Consider the following 27,456-nt stretch of genomic DNA (forward strand, 5'->3'; position numbering starts at 1 on the left):
ACACACCTAAGCAGAAGAACTTACTGGAGACCCATTGCTCGAATTCAGCATTCTCATGTTGCTATCTCGAGCTTGTTGGGAAGGACAGCCTAGAGCTGGTATATGAATGAAATAGTCAGAGTAGAGGTAATTACAAATATTGATTTCAACTGGAAACTAGATAGCTATCAATGGATTAGGCAGTAGAGTGCCCTGACAGAAAATGGACTGCTCATCTTTGGCAATGAGAATGGCTAAGGCTTCACTCCTTCAATGTATGTTTCGCTACGGGATTCGCCAGAACCTTCCTGGCTCAAACCGCGTTCATGCTCGCGCTCTCTCCAAGCCCTCAGCATTTCTTGGTTAACCCCCTTGTATTGACGGGAGCCATGAGAAAACCACAGGAGGGTAGAGAGCAATACAGCACCCAAGAACACGGCCCAATTATAGTTCAGAGTCGCTCCAGTCCAAGTTGCCTGAGGGGGGAAGCATTCCATTATCATCATATAGACGACCGTCAAGAAACCCAAGACATGAACGGGCTTGCTAAATCGACCCATATTCCACGGGCCCGGAACCCATCGTCCATTGTCGAAGACTCTGAATATCATGGGCAGTGCGTACAATACCATGACAGCAATGACAGCAAGGGAGTATATGGTCTCGGAGGCAATAGGAGAAAACCCCAGACATAGCATAAGCATCCCGCCAATCGTGAGAAACATTGTTGTATAAATTGGCATATTGCTCCGGGGCGAGACGTATGAGAGTTTGTCGTTGAAGAGCATCCCCCCATCCCGTGCAAAGGCAGCTGTCTGACAAGACATCATGACCAAAACGGCCGCGCCACCGATGGAGGTGTTTAGGAAGATGATGAGCAGGAAAGCTCCCGCGACCTTGAGACCCCAGCGCTCTATCAGAAGAGTAAAGGCAGCGTAGCCGCTAAAGGGAGCCGGTTAGTGTTGACACATCTGGGCATGGTCTCGTGCTGCCAGGCAGAACACGGTACCAGTTTGCTATTGGAATGAGAAACTTACGTAGGGTCAGATGCTGCTGCTTCCATGTCGGTAATACAGAAAGCCAACAAGGTGCAAAATATCATACCCATGCCTGCTTGTAGACAATACGTGTTGATGATGGAGCGAGGTGCAACTATTCGTGCATTGTGAGTCTCCTCTGCCACGGCTGATGGTGCATTCCAACCAGTAATGACCCATGCGGCACAGAAGAAGGTGAACGGAACAGAAACAGGCCTTTCCCAGTCACTGTAGTTGATGTATTCTCCAAAGACAGTAGCGGCAGAAGTAAAAGGTATACTCTGGGTCTTTTGGGCGACGGGGAGTCCAATGACAAAACAGGCCGAGGAGACGAGAACAAGAGTTGCTGTTACTCTGTGTCAATCAAATTGATAATGCATCAGATGAGGGGATGCAGGTCTGGAAGCATACCCGAGGAGATGAAAACAAGGTTGGCTTTATCCATCCTAATAGATGCCGTGAAAAACCATGCAGCGCAGGTAGCTATAGCGACCGCAAAGATGATAGGATTGGTCGGTTCCCAGCCGGTGAAGAGGCCTATGATGGTGCAGATCGAGCTGGACGATGCCCAAGCAAAACTTGCAATGCTTGTGAGAGCATTCATGATGTTGGCCATGCCTGCGATGAAAGACAGAGGACGGGATATCGACGGAGGTGCGAGTGCAGCTGTCCACCAATAATTGGCACCATTGACTGGCATCGATGAACAGAACTCTGCGGTAGTGAGAGCCCACGGGAGGAAAAGGAGTGAAGGGATAAACCAGCCCCTGAATATTGAAGGTCAGCGCAGGCTCCTCATTGTTTGAGTTGCAGAACAGTTTGCGTCAGCGATGTTCATACCAAGTCAGTCCCCAATAGCCACCATAGTTGATCTGATAAGAGACAGCTATGAAGATGCCGCACATGGGTCTATGACTATTGTTAGCCTTCAGTGAATACTTTATCGGGCCTTTGTCGCGAGCATCTCGACCCTGGGGTAGAGGTGACTTGGTGACTTACGAGGCCATAGCCATTGTGAGTGACATGGCGCCCAGAGAACGAAAGACTCTGGCGTATGAGGGGCTGTAACCAAAATCTTGGACAACCTCATCTTCAGCAAAGTCGGACGCCATGGAGTTGCGGGGACCCATCTTCTTGTCGGCATCAGGGTCTCTATCGAGTATAGATGCCATATTGGCTTATCTGCTTTGAATTCAAGGTGAAGAAAGGTCAACAGAGATATATGATAGAATAGAGAAAGGCTCGGGAGGAGGTTGTCCCTCTGACCAGAGAGCAAGCTTCCCATCCCAAGTACCATTGAAGATATATACCATCGAGAGACGACAAGACACAGAGCATTGTTGGCCAATCGCAGTAGATAGGCATACCCCAGATACAGTTATCTTTTAGTTATCACCTAGCCCTGCTTTGGCTGCATCTGATCGCGGGGTAATCATTCATTGGATCCATTAACTTAATAGATAGCTAGCTTCGACTGAGATATGCGCTAGTCCTGATCGTCGAGAACAAGATACACATAAATAGGCCGTCGGATGGTTTTGGCGGCCCCTCTACGCATTGTTCCCGGTACGAAGTATCCATCAGAATCTCGGCATCGGCTTGCGGCACGATATCATCACCTTGTATTTAGCCACCCAGATAAAAGACAGCTGTCTATTGACAACAGTACAGTGTAGGGGCTCAACCTCATTTCGCTCAGCTTCTTACTTCACCGATCACTTCCGTTGTAGTCCATACCAACCCGACCTCATGCAATCACCTACTGGTTATCTGGCGTCTCTGCCAGTCGATAATCCGACCAAGTCCTTCTGGCAGAGCGAGCCTGACCCAGTGATCAGTAACTACCAATCGTAAGCAGTAACCTATGAATAGTCCTTACAAGCTGCGCAATCTTTGGAACTAGTCTTGCTGGTCTTGCTAGTCAGGAGATGTGGAAGATTTATGCTTGGATCAATACCGAACTGACTGGAATCATAACTGCAGTGCTGAATTTTCCCCCTCTGCTGATGTTGTTATCATCGGCTCTGGGTTGTCTGGTGCCTTCATCGCCCACCAGTTACTCAGTTCCAGCTCACCAAACAGACCAAAGTCCGTAGTCATCTTGGAGGCCCGCAACGCAGCGAGTGGTGCTACTGGAAGAAATGGTGAGCAACAGAAGTCGCACAGATCAATTAATTATCATCGTATGGTACTTACACTTCCTCTGCTTAGGCGGTCATATAAAGCCGGACTGTTATCGTGGCTTCACATCGTACTCCATCCTGCATGGCACTGATGTTGCAAAGGCTCAGTGTGAATTCGAAGCCGCCAACCATCAAGAAACCGCAAGATTCATCCATGAGAATAATCTAGCTGCCGAAGTTGATCTGGTACAGTATCGCTCAGCCGACGTCTACCTGACCCCAGAGTCCTGGAAGACCGGCCTGTCATCGTACAATGGCTTCAAAGAATCTGGCGGCGATGTCTCCGATATCAATGTACTCAGTAAAGCAGAGGCTGAGGAGTCTCTGCGGGTCAAGTGTTGCTATGGAGCAATCACTTTCCCAGCTGCCAGTCTGTGGCCATATAAACTCGCAATCACTGTTTTACGCAAGGGGCTCGACTTGGGACTAAGTCTTCACACCAATACTCCTGTCACAAGTGTATCTCCCGACACCTCAGGATCTTGGAAGATCTCAACACCCCGAGGGGTTGTGATGGCAAATAAGGTCATCCATGCAACCAACGGCTATGCTTCGTACCTCCTACCTGAGCTTGATGGGCGAATTATCCCCCTCAAGGGTCATGTTTCTGCCATCAGGCCCCCACCGGCTTATATGGACCAGCCTCTAACGACATCTTTTGCTTTCATATCTAATGACGATTACGACTATCTCATCCAAAGACCAGGTCCTGAAAAGTACCTGATCTGGGGCGGTGGCGAGGTTGCTCATCCCAAAGGTCTCTCAGGCGGTTTCGGTGACTGCGATGACCGTCATGTCGTGTCTGAAGTCGAGTCCTACATTTTGAATGCCCCAGTTGAAATATTTAGAGATTGGAAAGAGTCTAGGGCGTCTTCTGGAACTGGCCCTGAAGGTGCCGTGGCATTCTCCTGGAGTGGCATCATGGGCCTGAGCAAAGATCTTCTTCCGTTTTTGGGAGAACTTCCAGGCAAGCCTGGTCAATATTTGGCTGGTGGATATCACGGACATGGTAGGTCTAGCAGTCCAGTAAGTGAAAGGATTTCTTTGCTAATGGAGGTAATTTAGGGATGGCGCGCATCTTTCTGAGTTGTAAGGCTTTTTGTGAGAAGTTTCTTGGTGAACCGACTGATCCCCATGTTCCTACTGCTTATTTCGATTTGGCCTCACGACTCAAAGACCCAATAGACCTCGAGATCATGGATAACATGGCATAGCTTAGAAGTTCAAGATAGACTCTCAAGAAACTGGAGGTATTTTGACAGAGTTTGCGAGATTGTAGACCTGATTAATAACCGTATATGATGCTTTTTCGATGTTAAAAATACCTTCCTTCGCCTTCAATATCGCCTAAACTTCTAGTTTAAAGAGTACAATTATGAGGGTAGGCTTCTTTGAGAACCGTATGAATCCAGCAGCGAAGTTCATGCACGGATGAGAAGCAATGCTTGAGTCTGTCTATCATTGTACTGCTTTCAAATGCAAAGCGATAATTTATTTCAACTCCTCAATGAACTTTTGAAACGCCGTCAGAAAACGCTCAACATGATCCTCTGTGTGGCACATATTCAGAAAAAGAAAACCTCTGCGGCCGATCCAAATCCCATGCTGAACCATGTGATAGAATAAAAGCCCCATCAACAGGTCTCTATCGACACGACGAAACTGTAGTCCTATGATGCTTCCGAAGCCAGTAATTTTGAGGTCAGAAAGGTGATGCTTCGCACAGATCTCTGAGATCCGGTCTCGAATAGTGTCCCCAAGTTTATTGACGCGATGAACCACGTCCTCCGTGACCAGATCAACGGCAGCCAGGGCAGCTGAAACGGTGAGAACATTGTTATTGAACGTTCCAGAGTGGCCCAGTTTCTGGGCTATCTGCTCATGGGCAGCCATGATGTCAGAGCGCCCCCCAAATGCTCCAAAAGGGAGGCCCCCTGCAATGTGTTTTCCAAGAGTTGTCATATCAGGCATAATCTTGTGGAATCCTTGAATTCCATTGATATGTAAGTGAGATGTCATAGCCTCATCGAATATCAGTACGGCACCAGTTACGTCGGCTGTTTTGCGCAGAAAGGAGAGGAACTCCCTGGTAGCGGGAATCTGACCGCCTGCTGAAAGCATCGGTTCGACAATGATAGCTGCTAGATCTGATGATATATGCTTTTGGTTGGCCTCTATTTGGTTGTAGGTACCAAGAATGAAGCTGTGAGATACGTTCAACTTGTTGTCCCCTGAGCCAAAATTCAGGGTAACGCCGTGGTGCCCATTATCAAACGCCAGTATCTAGGATAAGAATAAATTAGTTTCACAAGGCTTCAGAGATAGCCCCTCGCAGACTCTTCACTAACCTTTGTTCTGCCGGTGAATTCTACGGCTGTAGCTAATGCGTAGGTGTTGGCTTCGGTGCCGGAATTACAGAACCTAACTCTCTCCATACTTGGTAATCTTCTCTTGATAAGCTCGCCAAGATGACACTCTTTGTGAGTGGCACTACCCAGGCTGAAGCCAGTAGACAGGGCACTTCTGATGGCTTCAGAGATAGTGTGGTTCGAGTGTCCGTAGAAAGCTGCCGAATAGTCAGATACAAAGTCCAGATACTCTCTCTTGTCGACAGAGTATAGATAAGGACCCTGCCCGCCCTCCATGCAAAGCGCAAACGGGTCTCCGCGAGAAATTGAGCCCGTGTTTTCGCCAGCCAGAGTCTCTTGAGCTCCTTTATGGGTGGCTAGAGATGAAGGGTTTTCTGCAACGAAGTTGTCGATTAATGTAGCGAGTTTGCTGCGCAAGTCGCAGGATGCTTTGGCCTCGCTACCCGTTTTGAAGTTGCCTTCTCCGTGTCTCTGCTCAACATAAATGGTTGAAAAGCCTTTCGACTTCGTGAACGAGGCTCGTGAGCCTTTTGGAATCCAAAGGAGGCTTCCAGGTTTCAAGTCGTAGGATTGGTTTGTGACAGTATCAGTAATTACTCCAGTGCCTATCACGCAAGGAGAATATCAGTTGATGGCCCTGGCAAGTAGGGATAATAACAAGTATACCCTTTACGACGTATTTCATTTCATCCCATTCTGCTGTATATGATTCGGTTGGTGTCTTTCTGTCAAAAAGGTCCCAGATACCAGCCACGATTGGTGCATTGGCATCTGATCTATAAACTGCTGTGAGAAATGATTCTTTTGACAATAGAGATATTATAGCTCACCTCGAGCCAACAATATCACTGTATGCTCCGATCTCATCCTTTATCTCTGGGGCTAGAGTGCCAGCATCCGAGATCACCACAATGTTTGTAGCCATAGTCAGGGTCATTGAAAGACTCTTCTGGTCAGAATCAGACGTTTAAGAACAAATTAACTTGGGGGAGTACATGAAGTTGAATGATCTTGGGGATACTAACATTTGACCATATGTATTTGCCTATGCAGGAGTAAACCCGCGATCTTGAGTAATGAGCATTATGAATCCCCGGAAGCATTTCTACCAAACCTTGCCTTGCACTGAGAGGGAGGTTGGCAAGCCGCAGCTTTCAGGGTAGCCTCTAGATAGCAAGTCGCATGAGTTCAAAGGAATTCGTCCGCCGGCATAATACTTCTGCACCGCAGTGGATTAGAAGCCGCCGCATCCTGGTCCATTTGGCAGATTACAGCCTTACTTTGTACGGAACTCTTTGGGAGTCGGCCATCGCCGAAAGCGCCGTCACGTGTACCGCTCCCATTCACATAAGTCTCTTGATGATCATGGTCAGAGGTCCTGAATACTGAAGATGGCACAAGAGTAGTCACAGTGTCTTCAAAAGGGCTTTTGTAAATAATATTCTATAGAAATTTTCCCCGGTGTCAATGTTCATTCGAATATTGGAAATCCCATTATATTGGAAAGCAAGAGGTGACAGGACCAGCTGTTGACTGTTCCATCCTAGTAACTCTACTACTTAGAGCAAAGATCATGGCATTCTATACTGGCTGTTCTCCTTTAACATATCAATTACGTGCAACCTGCTTAGATGCTAGCAATGATGCTTCAATAATTCTCAAACTCGCCAAGACCTTCTCTTCTGTGAATTTCTGCCCTAATACCTGAAGGCAAACGGGAGCATCTGAATATAGCTCAGGGGAGTCTGTAATGTTGGTCAACACAGGGGCACACAAGCAAAGAAAATGGATGACCTCTGAGGCCTCTGAAGCTCGTCGCTCGAGGATCACTTACATAGATTCCAATTATCGTGATCGAAACTCGACAGAGGCTTAAAGTCCCCGCCATTGCTGGGCTTTCGGTCTTTGAGAAGGTCAACATGCCCAACAGGAATTGTCGCACATGTCCAATCTAGGATATTGGAAATGGCCTCATAGAGCCAGTACTTCATGGTTCCATGTGGAGGGGCAACATGGCACCCTGAAGGTAGGACGAATACATCTACCGGCCGCCCTGTTGCGGTCAAGGATGATGTTCTCTGCCACCTATTGAGTATATGTTGACGAATTTTCAGGATCTTCTTCCCGTGATCAAGAAGTTGGCGTACACTCATTGCATCCTGTGGGTTGGCGAGCTCAATCTCCTGGGATATGGGTTCTCCAGACTTGGCAATCTCTTCTCTGAATGCCGTCCCCCCATCTGCATTGAAAATACGTGTCATCATTTCCCACATGCCTTCCGTTCCGTCGAACAGCTGGACATCCACTACTTGAACTCCAGCCTTTTCCAGAGCAGCCCTAGTTTCTCTCATTCCTCGCTGAATAGGGGGATGCGGGGTGGTTATCCCGTCATTTGCAACGAAGCCAATACAGAGCTGTTGTTTCCCGCTCAGTCCAACGAGCAGGGTTTCTTGATATACTTGTTCATCCCAGGGAAGTCTCTCGCATGCAGAATCCCACTCCCATGGCTTCAGAGATAGCAATATTCTTGCGTACACTTCCAGCCCGTCAATGCTTTTTGACAATGGTCCTGCAACACCATTGATAAGATACCCAGCGTTTGACTGCTCGGCGTCATGAAGAGGGAATCGACCACTCGTGGGGCATAGGCCGTATGTGCCATTGAAGTTTGCTGGCGTGCGAATCGATCCAGCAATGTCACTTCCAATTCCTAGAGGACTGCCTCCAAGCGCTATGAGGGAGCCTTCACCCCCGCTTGACCCTCCTGCGGACAAGGTAGTGTTATACGGCATCGATGTCCGTCCGAAGAGGAAATTATGGCATTCGCCAGACATAAGAGACTGGGGAATATTCGTCTTGCAATAAAATATAGCTCCAGCCGCTGAGAGTCGATTGACCAACTCGTCAGAGTGTAAGGGGTGTGCATTTGCTCGGGCAACAAAGCCAAGAGTCGTCGGCATCCCTTGGATGTTGAAAACATCTTTCAAACTTATTGGCAACCCGTGAAACGGCCCAACAGTCTTGCCTGTTCTACGATGATAATCATCGAGCTCTACAGCTCGGCGGAAACCTTGGTCAAACATGGGATCGGTCAGTGGATTGGTAAGATGGTGGGCAATGATGCACCGGCCGATAAAGGCCAGAAGAACCTCCTGTGCCGTCCAAGTCCCAGAGGCCAACATCTTCAATAGCTGGCTTGGTTCAGAATCCGTGATTTCGATTTGTCGAGCACTCAGCTGACCACTCTTGTAAGGCCATTCCACCACGTTTGTGACTGTTAAGTGAGGCATGAGAGGAATTGGAGTCCCTAGTATCCGCTCTGACCACTCCTTTATAACCCTCTCTTTCTCAGATTGGCGTTGAGCTGTGACATCTCTCCAGGTTGGCAAAGCCAGACAGTGTCTTGCTGTGGCGGTTTTGGTCATGTTTCTGGCTGAAGTGAGGAAATATACGTATTGAATATCATGCAAGGAATAGCAGATTGGGTGGATTGAAAACTGAAAGAAACAAAGGCTCAACAGAGCCAATATCTGTATCAGACAATACGTGCAAGAGAGAAATTGGGCAGGTCGTTCGCGATTGCTTGGGAATCATATGAAACAAGCCTGCTTCTGTCCAACTCCCTACATTCACCCATTGGTAATCCAGCCTGGCCCTCCAGTAACCAGCCGTGTTGGCCCATCACCTAAAAAATGTTCCGTACGCGAGATGTTGATAGAGCGCAATGCGATTCGTCATCCTATACGTAGGCAATGAGACATAACCATCAAGTTCAGAAGAAATGTCATATCACCACAATGACAAAACCACCGACGGAGGGTTTTTCAAGATATGTACCTAGCCATCTTCAGGATCGAACTAGCAGGGATCTATGTAAGTATTCATTGATGAGGGGGAATGAGCGCTGCGGGGCCCTCTATTCTGCTGGGATTGCTGAATTGCCGGCAACCAGGCATGATGAGCTTTGATGGAAAACCGTCGGCTTTGTTTCTGGCCAACATGGTATGCATATGTACGTGTTATCCTAGCGGGAACAGATTGGCCATAAAATAACGGCTAGAGACATTAATTTGGGGGTTTGTTGTTTTCATTCGAGGTAGAAACAAAAGGTGATGGCAATTTATTTCTGGATTCATCGCAGGGTGTCAATATGACAATGGGCCTAGTTTCAACTCCAAAGCATCCACGATTCTTCGCGGTTCTTCCCCCTCAGAGAAGCGGGATCACCAGTTTCATTTCGGTGACGATTTGGTTCAGGCTAGCAGGTGGCCTCGCGGCGTCCGTGGGAGCTTGTTGACAATTCAGCCAGGTCCGTTTGGCAGCCCACAGTTTCTGGAGAGCTTGCCTCACATACTTCGGGTGCTCCATGCTGTAAAGACGCTCAAGACTTTGGAGCATATCAAGAATTGTCTGTCCATCATGCTCTGACCCTGGACCGCATTCACACCCTACCACAACCAGCGGCCATAGTAATGCGTTTCCAATAGAGACTCGTGGGATAGAGCCCAGGCCAAGTATAGCCTCACAGTTGGAGATAATTGCCGACACATGTGCTCCGGCGAGCGCACTGCGGTCCGCTCTAAAAGGCTCCAAGTGGTTTGCATGGAAACCAAAGCATCTCAATAGATACAAGTAGGCAGCCAAACGAAAGGTTTCCCAGGCACTGCGCAGGACCATACCAGCGACAGGCGACAGACCTTGAGGGACCGACGGCACAGCCCAGCGTTTTAACGAGCCTTCAAGCTCATCGCTTGCGTTACCATAAGCAAGCGGTGATGCTGTTCGGTGATAGACTATGAGCTTTATTGAAGTCTGATAGGGCAATGCGGGTAATCATCTCTTACCTTGTGTGAAACTTGACACGGATTGACCATTGCTCAAATCAGCCCTGTTCTCAAGTTCCAAGTAAATGTTATCATCAACGAGTTCGGCAACATCAGCAATGATATTCACAAGAGATTCGGGATACCCCATCATGCTCTCCAAGGCTGTCAAGTCCCCGCCAGGGTCTGTTTGGGTTCGATGCGACATCCAAGATGTCCAAGCCCTCTGTGATGGTTGTTTTCTACCAATCCAAAAGGCCAAAATGTCGTGGTATGAACATACACCCATGAGAAAGCGACCCAGGGGTGTAGAGGCGAGGAGTGCCTGATCTGTCATCCTAACGATGCTAATCATGCCACGGATATGACGTATCGAGTAACCATCGCATTGGGAGAAGGTGAAGAAGCTGAGGATCAACGACGAGGCCAACAGCTGATGAATCCACTCGATGTCAACATTATCCCCACTGGCTGCGCCAATATCCCCACGGAGCTGTGTCAAAGCCATCTGGTAATGATACAGGTCCGTTGGCGAGCGCTCCGAGGGGTTGGAGGCAAGAGATAGTAAACCATGTCTGATGGATGATGACTTCAGGCACAGCGGTAGTATCATTCGCAATAAAGAGGGTGAGGATTTATCAATAGCACCAAAGGCACGTCTGCTCCGTCTTATGACTAGGAGTAATCAAGGACCAAATCAGCGCTCGGTCAAGCAAGTATAATCATGGCTGCCGCATTGGGGGAACACAATCATGGAATAGGGAGAGGGTTGTGGGAATGGATATATCCATTCCCTGCTGCTTGATTTCTCAAATTGAGCACTAACCTCGACACAAGCTCTGATTCTCTGCTCCAGAGAGGATGGGCCCTTGACTCCAAGCAGGGCCAAATTGTTCGGCACTGAACTTTGTTGGGCCTGAGCCAGATGTTGATGAGGACATGATATAGAGCTTCAATGATTGATTGAAGGAAGTATAGAGATTCGGGGCGTCAGAGGGGTAGATAGCACCTGTACCCAAGGTCGTACGTAGGTAAAGTACCTACTATAGATTAGTAGGCAGCCACTAACGTTATAGTGCAACCCGTGCTAAAACGGCTCCAATAGATCAGAGAGGCAGAGCCCAGACTCGTTCAGTCGTTCGTTTTCATGTAACCTTTCCTCCTTATCTACAACAACATTTTTGAACACGCTTCGTTTTCTATGGCGCGTGCATGTGATCGATGCTGGCTCTTGGTGAGTTACTATAGGAACTCATTTCAACTTCTTCCGAAAGTATGGCGCTGATTTTTCATAGAAAACGCAGTGCGATGGACAATCTCCATGCACTCGCTGCCGACGGCTCCAAACAGCATGTCTTTATAAGCGGCCTGTTCGTCGCCCAGGCAGACCAAGGTTGAATACTGGGCGCAGACGCGAGACTGGACGCGGCTCTGATCTTTTTGCTGATCAGCTCGAGGTCCCAGCTCCAAGAAGAGAAGACTCGACGGACTATCCTCGTACAGAGAACGCCGCGAGAGAGGAATCAATATCATCAAGTGACGATATACCAAACCAGTCATCAACCTGGTCAGGAGAAGGAAACGCGGCTCAATCAAATGAAATCCCGCCTGACAATCTTACATCAAACCCTGGGGATTCCGCAATCGATATTGAAGGCCACACACAGGTCGAACAACTCACACCAATGCACCATGATGAGGATTCAACGACACATCTTCAACCTAGGACACATGCTAGATTTACCTCGTTGGATGAGGCATTTGCTCTAGGCTTCGACATACAAACGGCCCAATACATTCTCTCACAAGTGTTTGACCAGTCAGGGCGGCTCGGAATCTTTGCCATATTGTCTCATCTCCCCCCAGATATGTCGCCAACATCATTGCTTAACCAGTCAGAAGGCCAGCCACGTGAACTTGCATTGATGCTTCTTGCAGTTGGGCTTCAGCTGAATTTTGTTTGGCTCCCTATCGACGTACAGTATTCTCTGGAGCTGCTCATAGATACACTGCGTATAGAATCACTCAAACTCATGCCAATGCTCGCCTGGAAATCCTCCGATATAAATGTATCACATACCATGTCGCTCCTGCTTGCCAGCCACACATGGTGTCTTCAGACCGGCATGGCTGAGATTGCCTGTCGCTGGAATGCGATAGCAGGCCTGATCTGGCACGATCTTGTGAGAATGGGTAATTTAGATCCGCTACAAAGAAATGTTCTTGCCCGGTATGCTTATGTATTTGCTTCTTCTATTTCTTCAGCTTACTAAAGTGATCCAGAGTTGGAAAAGCAATCGAACTCCAAAACGCGTAAGTTTCTCCTTTTCCGTGTCTATTTTCACCCATCTTCTGAGAAGAACGCTAAATCGATTCTCTGAGGCTGTAGAGTCCTTAGCATGCTGCACTACAAGCCACCGACTGCCTCTGCTGGCTTCCAGAGTTTGCCTGAGGATCTGCAGCACGAGGTTCTGAGCCCCGGATGGATTGGCGGTGCCTCTCCAACTAATATGCCAACTGATTTCTTCTCATTATTTATGCCCCTGGTTCAGTATGTACTACCTCCTCACATTACAATGTTCCAATGATCTGATTGTATTGACAATCCACAAAGACCTTTACAGAGAGTCATCACCTCGTCCCACGACTCATCTGCTCTAGATGAGATTCGAGATGAGCTGGAGGCATACTTTATTCGGTTTCCAACTACGCTTCTTGAGTATGAGTGTCTCGAACACGCATATCAGGCAGAAGCCATGATTTGGTTTCATGGGATCTTCATGCTCACATGTACGTGGTTGAATTCAACGGGCCAGGTCACAAATCCCTTCAGGCTAATACAAGAGAAAGTCATTGATCGTGATCTTTTCCTGCTCCTTACGAGTGGTGAATTGACCTCAACTTCCGAGTTCATTTCTGCATTGGACCATTCAATCTTGCTAGGAGAGGTATGAGATGAGTGTCTAGCCTGCCTGTGCTTCCGTGGCAATGCTAATAAGAGCCTCTAAATAGGCCATTCCTACCCTTATGCACCTCGATTCTAGCTGTCATACTATATCTGCCGCGACAGTTTTCCTCGTTCTCACCTCGTCTGTGGTCACCTGCCTTGCGCTTAGGGAAGTCGATGGCTCTTTGGGTTCTCACGAGGTTATGGCTACAATGCCACCCACACTCCTTGCCTCGGCCGATCGCCACTTGAGGGCGCTTGAAACGTTTATGAAGGGCACACGATTTGACGTGGAACTTATCAAGCACATCCAGACATGCCTATCCAGTTCTGTCATGTTGGGGAGCCCAGGTTCATCTTCTGACTACAACAGGACACTGGATGAGTTGGCGTTCTATCGATGGGCGTCCGGGGGGCATGGTATTCTTCGGTCACCGAAGCAACCTGTTGTCGAAAGCTCACAGTTCATGAACCGTTACCCTGTTCATTCGCGATCTCTGCAGGATCGGCAAGCCCGGACAAGTGCGATCGAAAGAATTTGTTCGCCAAATGCTCGTATTTGTCAACCCGGATATTTTGAATTAAGCATTCAATTGTTCTAATCATCGGTCGACAAGATAGACACTATGACTAGGCGTTCTTGTCTTGGTCGGTCTACACTTATTGAATATATCCTAACTATAAACTTTGGCCAGGGGACTCTTGGATTCAACTACAATCAAGCTTTCCGACTTTTCAGATCTCTCACGAATGCCCTGGGGAACCATTCAGGAATCTGGAACCCCTTTTCTCCACTCAAGAAAGAGAGCATCATGTCCGTTACGACAGTTGAGCAAGCGAAACACCTCGTCATCCCCTCACCGTTGTGTCCCACAGATACGAATTCTCCCAAGCTATCCTTGTTCGGCCGACCAACAATACTTGCACCATCTACAGTGAATCCTTGGATACCTGTCCAGTCATACTTGACGCATGGCTCCACTTCAGTTCCTGGGAACCATTTGCCGAATGTCTGTTTGAGGAATCGTAGCATCTCCTTCTTCACCGGGTCATCATCAGGGATAGTCTGGGAGTCGTTGTAGTAGTTCATACGCTCCGCAGTAGCAAGGCCATACAAAAATGGGCCTTCCTGCGGTGCCTGTTGAATCCAGTGCCAAAAGTCAGCGTATCCAAACCCTTGGTGAAGCTGTGTACCGGCAATCTTTGGCGGTTGTACGCCGAGCATGTGAGCCATGCAGCCCACAACGCCCTTCTTCCCCCTTAGAGCGGGCAAGAGGCTGTTTGCGTAGCCATTGGTCGCATGGAGGACGGCCTTGGCATTGACAACTTTTCCAGTGCTGGTTTTGATTCGGTAATGCCGGGTTGGGTCTTTTGTGATGTAAGAAACTTGGGAGACGGGCGTATTGGGGTGCAGTGAGAGGGCTGGCATTCTTTCCAGCGCGGTCTCGAAGAGCACATTGACGAACTTCCTGGGGTACATGGTGCCACAGTTCTCAAGATATGCGGCACCATGTTGAGCCGCTTCAGGGGCAATGGAGATTTTCTGCCATAGAAATATTTATGAGCTGGGGGTTCAAGCGATAGGTTCTCCTTTCATACCTGCAGGATTTCCTCTGGGCTCAAAATGCAGCATTCCTCCTCGTACCCTTGCTCACGGGCGTAATCCAGATCGTCTTCAAACTTTTGGCGCTCCTCTTGGTTTGCGAAGACGACCATAGTGCCATTGAGACGAAGATCGACCTTTTCTGCAGCACCGAGCTGAGAAATACACTCAATCATCATGTCTCTGTTTCTGAGCACCATCTTTCTCATACGCAGGGCATCCTCGGTACCGAAGGTCCTTGCTAGCTCGCGATAGTCATAGACTTCTGGGCGTCCAATATGGCCACCATTACGGCCTGTCGCGCCAGAGCAGAGACTGCGAGCTTCAAGGACGGCTACACGCAGTTCGGGCCGTTTCTGAGAAAATCTGTATGCAGCTGCGGCGCCGGTGATGCCAGAACCGATAATGGCAACATCGACCTCTTCTGGTAGAGGAGCTGACGCAAAACGGTCGTCCAAGCTAAAGGGGAAGTTCTCGATCCAATAGCACTTGGCGTCGTTGGGTGTCAGTGGGAAGCTCGCTGGGGACAAAGCAGGCCTGTCATGATCCATGGCCTTCTCCAGGGCATTGGAAGTGAATTGAGTGCCCGAGTCCAGTGACATGGCTCGATGAGTTTGAGAAATAGTTCACGCTATGATAAGATGACCGGTATGGCTTTTTTTTCTTTCCCTTTTTGCTGTATCACGGGCACTCGATAATAGTTATGTGCATTTACTCAGATCTAGTAGTCAAGAAAGAGTACCATCTTATACAATAGGATTAGTGACAATCTGGTATATTCCCCGCCGTTCCCAGTTGCTTCGTGATTATCCCAGGTTAGCTACGGTGATCAGATCTTGGAGCTTAGTGGAGAACTCCGCAGCAAGAATGCACCGTCGGCATATTTAAAGCCACCATTTTCTCCTCTTTCATACCACATGCGTCAGATAATCGGTGGAAATGTCAACTAAGAATCAGCCAATGGAATCACACGGATCTGAGGCTTTGAGGTGGAGTTCATTCGTCAATTTCACACGTATTCCATAGAGGTAGTCTCAAAACCAACCATCTTCCCAATAGTCGAGGTAGCCGATACACAGTTCTTGAAAAGTTGGTATTACCAAAGATGTTATGAGACAGAAACGCATCCCTACCACACCTTACTGGTTAAAGCGAGCTACTTGTTGGGGTTCGAGGCATTAATTATTAGTTACGATATCGAGACTTGATGTCCAACCATTCTCAGCTTCGCAATTTCAATCGGGATAATATATATCTCGATTTTAGGTACACAGGGCTATGTTGTCCGAATGAAAAGGGCATATGCTGAATGACATTGGATATGCGTGGACTACATACTGACTCTGGAATAAATTAATACCTCTGGACAGTTAAGGAGATAGGTAGTAATACCTCAAAGCTGCCTCTAACAAAATCGGTACCCATGACACAAACCAACTCAATCTGCACTGCTCGCCGCATACATGATGGAAGATCAAGCCCTTGCAGCCAGAAGATGCAGCAACTCGCCTCTCAATTTACAAGTTGGCGATATACTGGATGGCCACTCGTTGAAACCGATCTGTCAATGGACGAATATCTTCCCGGGAGCAACCCTTCTTCATCTTCTTTCCATTGAACAAATCATTGACCCATGACATATAGTCAGCCTGCGCGGAGACCGTAACGCTGTCATGGTTCTGACCTGCGTATGTCAAAAATCTGACGGAAGAGCCGGGTTCTTCTTTGCAGGTCTTTTTGTAATCCTCAACCGTAAACTTGATAGGAACAATTCCATCGTCGACCCCCTGAACTATCATCAAGGGCGCCGCCAACTTCCAGTGACCTTCTCCCATGTACGTCTTCCTCCATGCCGCAACCGCCGGGTGCTTGGTCCACGATGAGTTCTTGTAGAATTCTTCGTTGGCCATGTTCCCTGCGGCGTAGTAACCACCATATGTACAGCTCTGCCGTATGAGAGTGAGACGTCCGATAGCAGTCTTGGTCAGATAATCCTCAACATGTAGCTCTGGGTAGAGATTGGCGATATTGGGTAGGAGATAGGCGGTAAGTCCATTGGCAGAGCCATCTGCCGAAGCAGGCATGCTGTTCAGATAGTCGATGAGGTCGGTCGGGCGGTTTGCCGGGGCGATGGCGACTGAGCCGAGAAAGTTTCCGGCCTTCTTCAGAGCATCTTGGCCTGGCAGCGCCAGCCTCTCGTTGACACGCCAAGCGGCCATCCCGCCTTCACTCTGACCGACAGTCACCCATTCGTCAGAGAGAAGTGTCCCTATTCTCTTCTTGGCAGCGATAACACTGAATGCCACATCGGCAGCGTGAGTCCAGCCTGCTATGTACTGAAATCCCTTGGGCGTGGTGCTTCCGAGGCCAGCATAGTCCGGTGCAACGACAGCGTATCCAAGTTGCACAAAAGAGTATGGTGCTTGCCAATCGTAATATAAATTTCTGTGGTTCGTGGGGGCGCAGATAGGGACGACGCCAGCAGTGCCGTGAGTCCATACCAATGTCCTTAGCCTTTTGGCACCATTTGTCGGCGCATATGGGATAAGGAGAAATGCACTCGCGGCAACAATCTTTCCGTCAACATCCTCGCTTGCATATTGAAATCTAGAAAGGGACGCGCCGGCAGGAATAGTCCAATTGGCGCCGACAGTGGTAGCATCGATGTCTTGCCATCGCAGGATATCACCAGGTTTGGCTGTCGAGACGTTCTGCGGAAGATGCCAGAATGGATCATGGCTGAGGTTCGCAGCCACCCAGTTTCCAGCATCAATCTCCCAGCCCATAGTAAAGTTCTTCTGGCATTCTCCTTTGCAATAAGGGCTTGTTGGTGCCTTTGACGGGCCCGCACCTCCAAGTACAAAGGAGCCCAAGGCCAAAGAAGTGAAGAGAGAGTAAAGGTGCATTTTGATTATCTAGATGAAAGATTGAGAGACTGTGATTCTCAGATGATATCGTGACGGATGGTGCTGTAAGAGTGTTGATATTTGTATCTCGGCTCTATCTACTAGGTGCCATCTCAGGCTCACATGGAGCTTCACCACTAGCAAACCTGGGCACAAATCAAGTCGCAACTTAGCTGCCACCTACTTACCCCAGGTTTCTCTCATTTCGAATTAGCTTGCTGAACGGTTCCACATTCCATAGGTCTTCGAAGACACCAAGTAATCGTTCCACGGATGTCAAATTGCCGTCGGAAATACACCGTCGGTCAATTTCCACCGTCGGATGATTCCATGGATCTTCACAGTTGAGCAGGACTGACCTACGAGTCATGGAGTAAGTTCGCTATCAATTGCTTCAATCTGCATGTTTTCGGTATAAGGGTGGCGACGATATCGCTCCAAATCGCAAATACTGAATCAGTATCATCACCACCACCGGCTTTGCACAGCCAGTCTCGATGGCGCCTGTTTTCGTTGACCTCTCGGCTCCAAATGGCCATAAATGGGCACAGCCTGTTGGCCTCTTCATCAACAATGAGTTCGTCGAGTCCAACAATGCAAGAACCCTTGCCGTGGTGAACCCTGCGTAAGTGGCAGAGTTTCTTAGTTCACTTGAGCTCAATTTCTTACATGTCTCCGTAGGACCGAGGAAGAGATAGCCCAGGTTGCTTTGGCCACCGAGAAGGATCTCAACGAGGCCGTTCAAGCGGCTGCTGACGCCTTTTCCCACCCTGATTGGCGCAGTTTGTCAGGAACTGATAGAGGGAAGCTCATGTTCCGTCTGGCTGACCTCATGGAGAAGAATTGCACGTCTCTCGCAAGTGCCGAATCCCTCAATACTGGAAAGGCATACAGTATCGCACTTGAAGGAGACGTCGAGGATGCCATCAAGATTGTCCGCTATTATGCCGGGTATGCGGACAAGTTCTTCGGGCAAGTTATCGACACTGGTGCTGATAAGCTTGCGTATACACTTAAAGAACCAATCGGTGTATGTGGTTTGATAGTTCCTTGGAACTTTCCCCTTAACATGGCTATCACCAAATTCGCCCCGGCATTGTGTTGTGGCAACACTGTTGTCTTAAAGCCCTCAGAAGTTACACCTCTCTCTGTCCTCTATCTGGCCACATTGGTCAAGGAGGCCGGTTTCCCGCCTGGTGTGGTCAATATCATCAATGGATTAGGTCCCGTTGTTGGTGCCGCCATGGCAACTCACAAGCAAATATCTAAAATCTCATTCACTGGGAGCACGCGCGTAGGAAAAGAGCTCATGAAACTCGGTAGTACTGACATGAAGAAGCTCACCCTTGAGACTGGTGGAAAGTCTCCTTTGATTGTGTTCGAAGACTCAAACTTGGACTTGGCCGCTCAATGGGCTCACCTTGGCTTCACCTTCAATCAAGGAGAGCTCTGCACAGCAACAACACGCATTCTGGTTCAGGACACAATCTTCGATCGCTTCCTCGACGCTCTCAAATCAACAACGCTGAAATATCCTGTGGGCCAACCATTCGAAGAGAAAACTTACCTCGGTCCCCTCGTCAGCAAAGCGCACTTTGACAGAGTGCGAGAATATGTCAGGTTTGGAAAGGAAGAGGGGGCAAAAGATATCTTGGATGGCTGTATGCCACCTGGGCTCGAAAAGGGGTACTTCGTCAGCCCAAGCATCTTTGTCGACGTGAAGCCGTCGATGCGGATTTACCGAGAGGAGATCTTCGGCCCATGCGCCGCGGTGTTGCAGTTCAAAGACGAGGATGAAGCAGTGAGATTGGCTAATGATTCGATGTATGGCCTCGGCAGTGCGCTCTTTACAGAGAATATCAGCAAGGCTCACAACGTCGCCCGTAGAATCGAGGCTGGCATGGTATGGGTGAACAGCAGCAATGACTCAGACTTCCGAGTGCCTTTTGGCGGAGTCAAACAAAGTGGGATAGGAAGAGAACTCGGCGAGGCAGGTTTGGAGGCTTACTACAACGTTAAGGCTATTCATGTGAATATTGGCAATGTACTACCAATGTAAGCTGTCCACAGGGGGCAACACACTTCTGGTACCAAACGAGGCGCTGGAGATGCCTGATCTGAGGTCAACTACATTTATATCAAATACTAAATTTATATAAGCCTTTTACTTACTTAGGGTAGAGGTTCCATGTTTTCTGCCTCCTCTTGGCTATCAATGAAGAAGTCCGTAAGTGCGCGGGTTGGATGGTTCCCAGCGGGTTTGAGATATTATTGTGATAAATAAATGAATCTGGCCGATGTGCCCTGTCCATCTCATACAACGCTTCGCCGACTCTATCAAGCTCCCTGAGCCAACCACTGTTGCCAAAACTAAGACAATGACTCTTGTTATATGGTTGTCTCATCAACACCTGACTATTACAATTTACAACAAAGGGGCAAGGAAACTTTTGTAATAAGCATTGGTAAATCAAGAATTCAAAACTTTGGTATTAAATTATTTGGGTTTTGATAATCTTTTCCCACCCAACCTCCGTACTCCTAAAAACGACTTTCGGATATTTCCTCCTGTAAGATGAGTGTGTGTGTAGTTAAAAAGCAAAATAGCCCGTAGCAACATGCTACAGCCGCGCAAAGTGGTATCATAGGTGTGTAGGCCGTTTCCCGTCCAAGTCATGATCCCTCGCTCTCTTCTCGCTTCCAGAATTTGATCATTCGCACTTGATTCTAGTCTTAATCTCGCCGGTTGTCTTCTTGTGACTGCGTCTCAGAACGCTCCAGCTCTTCTATGCGGCGTTGAATCGCCTCTTTCTGGACTTGCAACGCCCTGATCTCCTCGTCCCGTGTCGCCGTATCCTCGCTTAGCTGACTATCGTTTTCGGTCATGCTGTTCGAGTCCGTAGCAGCCTCGTAAGCTGGTGGTGGCTCTGTGGTCTGGCGACTCCTATCACGTCGACGGTTGGCGTCCGCAGCCGCGTAGAAGTTGTCTCCTGGTCCTGGCGAGGTGTGACGCATGCTTCCGACCGCACCGAGCTCGTGTGCTCGTCTCTTTTCCGTCTTCTTTCGCTCTCTTCGAATGAGCCAAAAGGCAAGTGCTCCTATCGCAAGCAGAACAAAAACCGCGACACCAACACCAATACCGATGCGAGCGCCCAGGGACAAGGATCGGCCATGATGCTCAGTACCTGGGATATCGTCCTCATCCTTGAGTCCAAGTGCATCTTTGTCGCTATCTTTGAACAGGGCTCTTATGGTATAAACAGCAATTGTTGCACCATACAAAGTCGTCGGTGTGTCTGACACAGCATCATAAGTCTGAGCTGTCTGGTTGTATGTGTAAGGAACAGCCAACACGGATGAAACCGAACGTTTACACAAATTGCCATCCAGAGTGTATTCCCTACTGCAATTAGAATGGCACATCTAAACACTTTTCTCTCATGACTTACGATGAGCAGCAAATAGCTGTCGTTGTCTCGTCGTCCCGATTCTCACTAGTATCAACGCGCAGTGATACGGTGGTCCATCCATGAGGGCATGTGCCTGGACTGTAAACCCCTGTAAGCCCTTTATCAAACATGGCATCGGGATAGCAAGACAACGACTTCGCTCCAGCAATTGGCTGCAAGTCAAGCATTGCTGCGAGACCGTCAGAACCTGACTTTGGTACCTTGTTTGCATCATAAGTCCATGTGCAATCAACAGGTCCGGTCCAAGGTGTGGTCATCGGTGGGAATATCCCGTCATCGTCTAGGTCGTCTTCATTGGTAGGCTTAGGTGCGATTACAAGTGTTGTTGGAGCAGGCGTTGGGTCGGATAGGGAGATGGTTGATGATGGCTCGGCGGAAGCTAGTGACGATAACCCAGATGCGGACTCATCATCCTCGATCGAAGAAGACATGGCTTTGGTGACTGCAAGGAATTGCAGTAATTGCAAACAACTCTAAGCTTATATGCCAGGCCGATTCGACTACAAGCCGCACCACGAGTGCTCTGCTTGCCGTCAACTCGGCGTATCAATGACGATCGTCACTCTTGTCCATCCGGCAATGCGACCAATAGTTTGCGTTCTCGTTGGACAAAAGGGCGCGTGAAAGGAAAGATTCGCTGGGCAGACAATCTGTAGTGTGGGGTTTCGGGCAGACTTGGCTATATCTCAGCTGCAGACAAGAAGAAGCGCGTGAAGAATATCGAGGACAGCGTCTCTGGCAATGTCGAAGGCCATCCGGGCGTAGGTATTGCAGAGGAACGAACCGATGGGGATAGATATATAACACAGACGGGAAAGACAAGAAATGGTGACAAATGAGTGAAAGGAAAGGAAAGGTTCGTACCCAAGAAACGACAAGAACCAGCCAAGCAAAGCAAAGCAAACAGCCAGACAAGTCCATAGCATGCCTGCCGAGCAGCAGCAGCAACAGTAACAGCAGCGAAGACGGGTGCGGTAGCGTTGGTGTTCCCCTTCTGAGGCCTTTGAAGGCTTGGCGAAATCTTATCACGGGTGGGTGCCGAGAAACGCCAAGGCCTGGATTGCACCGAAACACGTCCACGTTGACCGCTGTGAGTTCTGGGCAATGCCGCATTGTCCTCATTGTCATAGTCGTAGCAGTAGTATTGTACCTAGCTCCAGGTGAGGTGAGCTTCTCCCTGGCTACAGCCCATGGTCGTCACGGATAGTCGTTCAAATAAGGTATAGGTTTATACTGAATGTCATCGTCAAGCCTCCATCATAAGACACGCGCAAGCCATCACAGGTTACTGCGGAAGCGTTGTGGGAGGGGCCCAATGACCATGGCCATGCCCAGTAGCTTACGAGGGCCAATGCTCATCATAGTGGGCTCGTCCAGCCTAAGCCGAGCCTTTTGGCCCCAGTGCCACCCACGGTCTTGGCTGATGAGTATCGAATTGAGAGTCTCTGACGCGGGAAATGAAGGCCGCCTTGGTTTGTGCCGAATACGCCGGCTTGGAAGTCTTGGAACATGCACACCAAGCCGCGGCCATGAGCAACCAATCCCACTCCCTAGATAAAAAGGCAGAAAATTCCGTCTTGGCCACAATTATCAGTCATGAGATCAACTCACCGTTCTATTACCTCAACTCACTTTTACATTTCCGTTGCTGAAGAGAAACCGACTTGACTTGTTTAAGCAAATGCATGTCAATTGACTGTCAAAGCACAACGCCCAGTAAACTTGATACTCTTGGCGTTGCACCGCCAATGTAGGACGAAACCACACGAAAAGATGACAAGGAATCAATAATCATAAGATGCGCTGAAGAAGGCGAGCCGCGAGTCTTGGCTGGATCTGTTCGCTTCTTTATCCCAATCAGCGTCTATTCTCAGACGATTTGTAGAGGGAAAAGGGAATAGAGTTGCTCAGAAGCTCGGTTGGCTGCCGAGAGATCATGGCTGGTGAAAGCAGACTGCCAATAAGGTTACAGTAGCACATGCCAGCCAGCCAGGGCAACCACTTATACGGCTAGATGATTGAAGATCAAGTGCCAACTCAACAAGCTCGCCGGGAGTTGAAAGAGTAACCTATTCAAGATAACTACCGGTCTCGTCGGGTCTACGCCATCCTTTCATGGCATTGTACAGTATCTGAATGTGATGCCCATTACACTATTTCGTATAAATGTTGTTGTTGCGATGGACCATCGTACTATCAATATCGATAACATTCCAATCGAATGTCTTCACTAACAGTGATCTAGAAGCTATCGATGTGAGTAGACTCGAGACATGGTGTTTCTATGAGGTTAGGACCAACTAATTCATGAGACGATAAAAGAGCTTCGCATCCCCATGAAATATCGGAATCGCGGCGCTCATTTCTTCCGTCGCCAGAGCTAGGTAGGGTACGTACCGGCCCTAGTTTTCCACAATCACGGACAGGTTTGAAAATGATCACGTGATGAGGGGGTGAAGGGCAAAAACCCTACATCGCTCTTTCCCTGTGCGCCTAAGCGATTGTTGCAACAACCGCCTTCAAATCGACCCCAGCCAGGCCATCAGTTTTCCGCTCAGCGAATTCAACAACACAACACCGCGATCATGGCTGACGAATACGTACGTGTGCTCTCGATATATCCCTTCCCCTCTGGAAATAGAAAACATACACCCGCCGCCAACATGGCACCCTCGACTCCCGCTCGCTACCAACGACGATGATGAACGATAGTGGAGAGATGGAGAGAATACAAAAAAGAGCTTGACTGACTTGTGTTCCGGATAACAGGACGCCGAGCAGGCTGCCGAGCTCAAGAGAAAGAGAGCCTTCCGAAAGTTCTCCTACCGAGGAATCGACCTTGATCAGTATGTTGCCACTACACGATTTCTGCGCCTCGATTGCTGGAAGATGAAGACTTGCGAGGTCGCACCCCCGAGCGAACGGAACCCATGCTGATGTTTGATTTCTCTCCACTCCACAGGCTCCTCGACCTCTCCTCCGACCAGCTTCGCGATGTTGTCCACGCTCGTGCCCGCCGCAGGATCAACCGTGGCCTGAAGCGCCGCCCCATGGGTCTCATCAAGAAGCTCCGAAAGGCTAAGCAGGAGGCTCAGCCCAACGAGAAGCCCGACCTCGTCAAGACCCACCTCCGAGACATGATTGTCGTCCCCGAGATGATTGGCAGTGTCATTGGTATCTACTCCGGCAAGGAGTTCAACCAGGTCGAGATCAAGCCTGAGATGGTTGGTCACTACCTGGCTGAGTTCTCTATCTCATAGTACGTTTCTACCCTCTACCACCAACAAGGGGAAATATGACTAACCTCCCCCCAGCAAGCCTGTCAAGCACGGTAGGCCCGGTATTGGTGCCACGCACTCTTCTCGGTTCATTCCCCTCAAGTAAGAAGGTTGCGGTCTCGGGTGGTTTCTGCATTCATGGACATTTTGGGCGAAAAGGACTGGTTCTGGTAGATGGGCAAAACATCTATCAAAAACACTGATGACAATGGGTACCATGATTAGTACAATAAAGGAGCATTGTCCGCTTGATGACTACCCTCGACTACCGCTGATGCTTGATAATTGTGATAATGCTTCTAAAACACCATGCTCCACAAACCCTTCCTACCCTGACCTGGCTAACCTGCTGAACTGAAAAGCCTCAAGTTCTTATGACATCATCCCAGACGTTCGGTGGTCTTGAACATGTTGTGCGGGTCAAGTTTTGCGAGAAATCCTTTGAACTGGCGTTTCCGCCAATTCCATGTAGATTCCCTGGTATGGCAAAGTGAACATCTGAGGCGTAATCGGTCCTGGCCGAAGTCAACCAATATCTCCTCGCCTGCTCTGACATTCTTCTCAAGAGTCAACGTAATGTCGTAGGTTTCAGCAAGTATGAATGTTGCCTGCGCACAGCCTGGGCAACCATGGTTGATGTTTGAAGCCAAACTCCTCCTTAGGCCAGTGGTTATCGTAGGGTGCTGGCAGGCGTTGTCTTGTTTGAACTTGTCGTGGCATATAGATATCAGCGCGTTACAGTTGACTCTCTGCGTTTCGCACAGGGAAGATAAATCCGTAGGAGGGTCTTGGGGGTTATCGGGAGCAGCAAATATTGAGTGGTTTGCGCCGGTGATCTGCTGGCCACGAGCAAGGCCACGACGGGCAAAAACTCCAGTTTTTGCCTCTGACTTCTGTACGGTGGCGAATTTCGATGTGTCTAGTCCGTCCTTCTACCCTCCAGTTTGATGATGAATCTGCAGTGTTCATGTCTTTGGGAGTTAGATTGTATGAGCATCTTATCACAGGTTGTTTGTTTTGTTCTTACCACTGCTCCGACCGCTCTGGTTAGCCGTCATGTTGCTATAGGTAGTTTCCTATTGAGATAAACTCCGAGCTAGAAAAAGACTGTTTGGGTTCAAACGGATGATGATGGCTGCTGTTGATAAATTATTGTTGAAAGTACCTGTTTGGGAGATGTCAAAGCGAAACTCGACTTCGCGGGATGGGTGGTTAGAGGTGAGTAATGCAAAGCACAAGCTAACGTTAGGTGAGTATTTGGAAAGACCTAATCGCCACCAGAGAGCAAGTGCTTTGAGGCAATGGTGTTGACAATGGGTATCGAGAAGGAGCGGGAGGCCGTTTGAAGAGCACAAGGGGCGAACTTGCTTCGATATGTAGGGTCAAATTGAGGAGGTAACTGTGTTGAATAACTCAATAGAAAAATGAATTCATAGGTATGTCTGATTCATGGCTAGTTTATAACACTATTCCTCCTTCTGTGCCAGTTTGGCAGCTTTCCGCTCCTCCTCCTGGATATGCTTTTGTCGGTAGTGCTCAACGACGTAGTCCATGTTGGCCAGGTGGCCAGCGACATTGTTTCGGGGAGCATACGAAGTCATTGCCCTGTTTCTCTGATTAGCAATGGTTCTTGCAGCAGCTACTTTCCGTCACTGAAGAGAAGGTGGCAGCCTCCGTCAATTAACAGCAAGTAGTATCAGGTAGACGAACTCGGGATAGGCAACATCAACAAATCGGTGCTTGTTGCCGCCATTCTCGAAGAGGTTTCGGTCGTAACCAGCCTGCTCCATGGCCTTTGTGTGAAGCGCATTGATATCCTCCCAGTCCTTTCCACGGGAAGTGTACTTGTCGATGAGGCTGAGGATTGAGGACTGCTCGCCCTCCTGCGGAACGAATTGGTAGACGAGAACGGAGCCGAAGAAACCGCCAACAGCGAGGAGAGAACCGGTCTAGGGATCATAATCAGTATATTATTTTCAATTGAAGTCATCCGATTGCGTTGGTGTCGGCGTGAGCTGCGTGGTGCAAGCTAGTGTGACTTGACATACGCTGAACGACTCGTTGACTTCTGGGGCTTTGTGATGGGCATGGGCGTCGGAGGCGTAGGTTCGCGCCGTCCTTTGCAGCTGACGAGCCACGCCTGCTACCCTCTGTCGTGCGACGAACATGTTGGGCGGATTGGGCAGCGTTCAATTGAGCGATTGATTGTGAGGCTCTCGTGGGAAGAAGCCGCACCAAGATCAACAAGTGAGGTTGTCGCCGGTCCGAGATGTTTACGTAAGGCAATTTAAGTGGTTGGCCAATTGGATTATAGGTGTTTACCATTGGCTACTCCACGGCGAGCATGGCATGGGGTTACATAGTAGAATCAATAGAACTTTGCCAAAGAGAGGCAGGAAAACTTGTGACCTCTTTTCTAAGTGATGAAGAGACTTTTGTGATTTGACATATCTCAGCAAGCCCTTATGTCGGTTTATCTCGGCATCTTGATTTAATGTTGGAAGTCTTGCTTCCTGCGGCTTGCACATGTATATGAAGAAAAGTCGTTATTTTTTTTTAAGTATTGCCGCGAGCATGCTGTTCTCTCTCCTGTGGCTTCCTATGTTTTCTCATGAACTTATACTCAGTCCGCAATGACATGAACGTTGGTCTTCGGGTGCTGTCAGATATGTAGCTATCGGGCCTCAGTGGACGGCATGATGGATTCTTCACGTTCTTAAAATCACTGAAAGACCATAGAGCGCGCATAAAAATATTAACATGTTAAGAATTTACTAACCCTCACACCCCTGTAGCAATAAACGATATATAAATTATAAATCCAGGATATAGTATGCCTCATCCATCCCATGATTGTAAGC

General features: G+C 48.7%; 12 protein-coding genes across 12 annotated transcripts; 4 read left to right on the forward strand and 8 right to left on the reverse strand.

The window, feature by feature from the left end:
• Positions 1–233: 233 nt before the first annotated feature.
• FMAN_01180 (uncharacterized protein) lies at positions 234–2,188 on the reverse strand (the record flags this gene model as incomplete). The annotated part of the gene is made up of 5 exons (XM_041831864.1): positions 234–921; positions 1,017–1,362; positions 1,428–1,783; positions 1,857–1,925; positions 2,016–2,188. 5 exons carry the CDS (start codon positions 2,186–2,188, stop codon positions 234–236), a joined length of 1,632 nt encoding a protein of 543 aa, XP_041676517.1.
• A 577-nt stretch (positions 2,189–2,765) lies between these two features.
• FMAN_01181 (uncharacterized protein) lies at positions 2,766–4,285 on the forward strand (the record flags this gene model as incomplete). The annotated part of the gene is made up of 4 exons (XM_041831875.1): positions 2,766–2,866; positions 3,000–3,160; positions 3,228–4,225; positions 4,265–4,285. 4 exons carry the CDS (start codon positions 2,766–2,768, stop codon positions 4,283–4,285), a joined length of 1,281 nt encoding a protein of 426 aa, XP_041676518.1.
• A 405-nt stretch (positions 4,286–4,690) lies between these two features.
• On the reverse strand, positions 4,691–5,634 carry FMAN_01182 (uncharacterized protein; the record flags this gene model as incomplete). Its single annotated transcript, XM_041831886.1, has 2 exons — positions 4,691–5,482; positions 5,548–5,634. 2 exons carry the CDS (start codon positions 5,632–5,634, stop codon positions 4,691–4,693), a joined length of 879 nt encoding a protein of 292 aa, XP_041676519.1.
• A 1,760-nt stretch (positions 5,635–7,394) lies between these two features.
• FMAN_01183 (related to amidases) lies at positions 7,395–8,993 on the reverse strand (the record flags this gene model as incomplete). Its single annotated transcript, XM_041831897.1, has 1 exon — positions 7,395–8,993. The coding sequence occupies one exon, from the start codon at positions 8,991–8,993 to the stop codon at positions 7,395–7,397; it is 1,599 nt and encodes a 532-aa protein (XP_041676520.1).
• Positions 8,994–9,777: 784 nt separating this feature from the next.
• Positions 9,778–11,004, reverse strand: FMAN_01184 (uncharacterized protein; the record flags this gene model as incomplete). The annotated part of the gene is made up of 2 exons (XM_041831908.1): positions 9,778–10,361; positions 10,413–11,004. The coding sequence occupies 2 exons, from the start codon at positions 11,002–11,004 to the stop codon at positions 9,778–9,780; spliced, it is 1,176 nt and encodes a 391-aa protein (XP_041676521.1).
• A 588-nt stretch (positions 11,005–11,592) lies between these two features.
• FMAN_01185 (uncharacterized protein) lies at positions 11,593–13,940 on the forward strand (the record flags this gene model as incomplete). The annotated part of the gene is made up of 6 exons (XM_041831919.1): positions 11,593–11,625; positions 11,687–12,621; positions 12,675–12,704; positions 12,781–12,942; positions 13,006–13,339; positions 13,404–13,940. The coding sequence occupies 6 exons, from the start codon at positions 11,593–11,595 to the stop codon at positions 13,938–13,940; spliced, it is 2,031 nt and encodes a 676-aa protein (XP_041676522.1).
• A 116-nt stretch (positions 13,941–14,056) lies between these two features.
• FMAN_01186 (uncharacterized protein) lies at positions 14,057–15,543 on the reverse strand (the record flags this gene model as incomplete). The annotated part of the gene is made up of 2 exons (XM_041831930.1): positions 14,057–14,881; positions 14,938–15,543. 2 exons carry the CDS (start codon positions 15,541–15,543, stop codon positions 14,057–14,059), a joined length of 1,431 nt encoding a protein of 476 aa, XP_041676523.1.
• Positions 15,544–16,458: 915 nt separating this feature from the next.
• On the reverse strand, positions 16,459–17,847 carry FMAN_01187 (uncharacterized protein; the record flags this gene model as incomplete). Its single annotated transcript, XM_041831941.1, has 1 exon — positions 16,459–17,847. The coding sequence occupies one exon, from the start codon at positions 17,845–17,847 to the stop codon at positions 16,459–16,461; it is 1,389 nt and encodes a 462-aa protein (XP_041676524.1).
• A 497-nt stretch (positions 17,848–18,344) lies between these two features.
• On the forward strand, positions 18,345–19,906 carry FMAN_01188 (putative aldehyde dehydrogenase; the record flags this gene model as incomplete). The annotated part of the gene is made up of 2 exons (XM_041831953.1): positions 18,345–18,472; positions 18,529–19,906. The coding sequence occupies 2 exons, from the start codon at positions 18,345–18,347 to the stop codon at positions 19,904–19,906; spliced, it is 1,506 nt and encodes a 501-aa protein (XP_041676525.1).
• Positions 19,907–20,580: 674 nt separating this feature from the next.
• Positions 20,581–21,748, reverse strand: FMAN_01189 (uncharacterized protein; the record flags this gene model as incomplete). Its single annotated transcript, XM_041831964.1, has 2 exons — positions 20,581–21,247; positions 21,297–21,748. 2 exons carry the CDS (start codon positions 21,746–21,748, stop codon positions 20,581–20,583), a joined length of 1,119 nt encoding a protein of 372 aa, XP_041676526.1.
• Positions 21,749–23,902: 2,154 nt separating this feature from the next.
• Positions 23,903–24,701, forward strand: FMAN_01190 (putative ribosomal protein S12, cytosolic; the record flags this gene model as incomplete). Its single annotated transcript, XM_041831975.1, has 4 exons — positions 23,903–23,917; positions 24,087–24,163; positions 24,280–24,576; positions 24,632–24,701. The coding sequence occupies 4 exons, from the start codon at positions 23,903–23,905 to the stop codon at positions 24,699–24,701; spliced, it is 459 nt and encodes a 152-aa protein (XP_041676527.1).
• A 1,360-nt stretch (positions 24,702–26,061) lies between these two features.
• On the reverse strand, positions 26,062–26,763 carry FMAN_01191 (uncharacterized protein; the record flags this gene model as incomplete). The annotated part of the gene is made up of 3 exons (XM_041831986.1): positions 26,062–26,200; positions 26,306–26,544; positions 26,644–26,763. 3 exons carry the CDS (start codon positions 26,761–26,763, stop codon positions 26,062–26,064), a joined length of 498 nt encoding a protein of 165 aa, XP_041676528.1.
• Positions 26,764–27,456: the final 693 nt, after the last annotated feature.

The sequence above is a fragment of the Fusarium mangiferae genome, assembly GCF_900044065.1.
Source record: "Fusarium mangiferae strain MRC7560 genome assembly, contig: FMAN_scaffold001, whole genome shotgun sequence".
Taxonomy (NCBI): domain Eukaryota; kingdom Fungi; phylum Ascomycota; class Sordariomycetes; order Hypocreales; family Nectriaceae; genus Fusarium; species Fusarium mangiferae.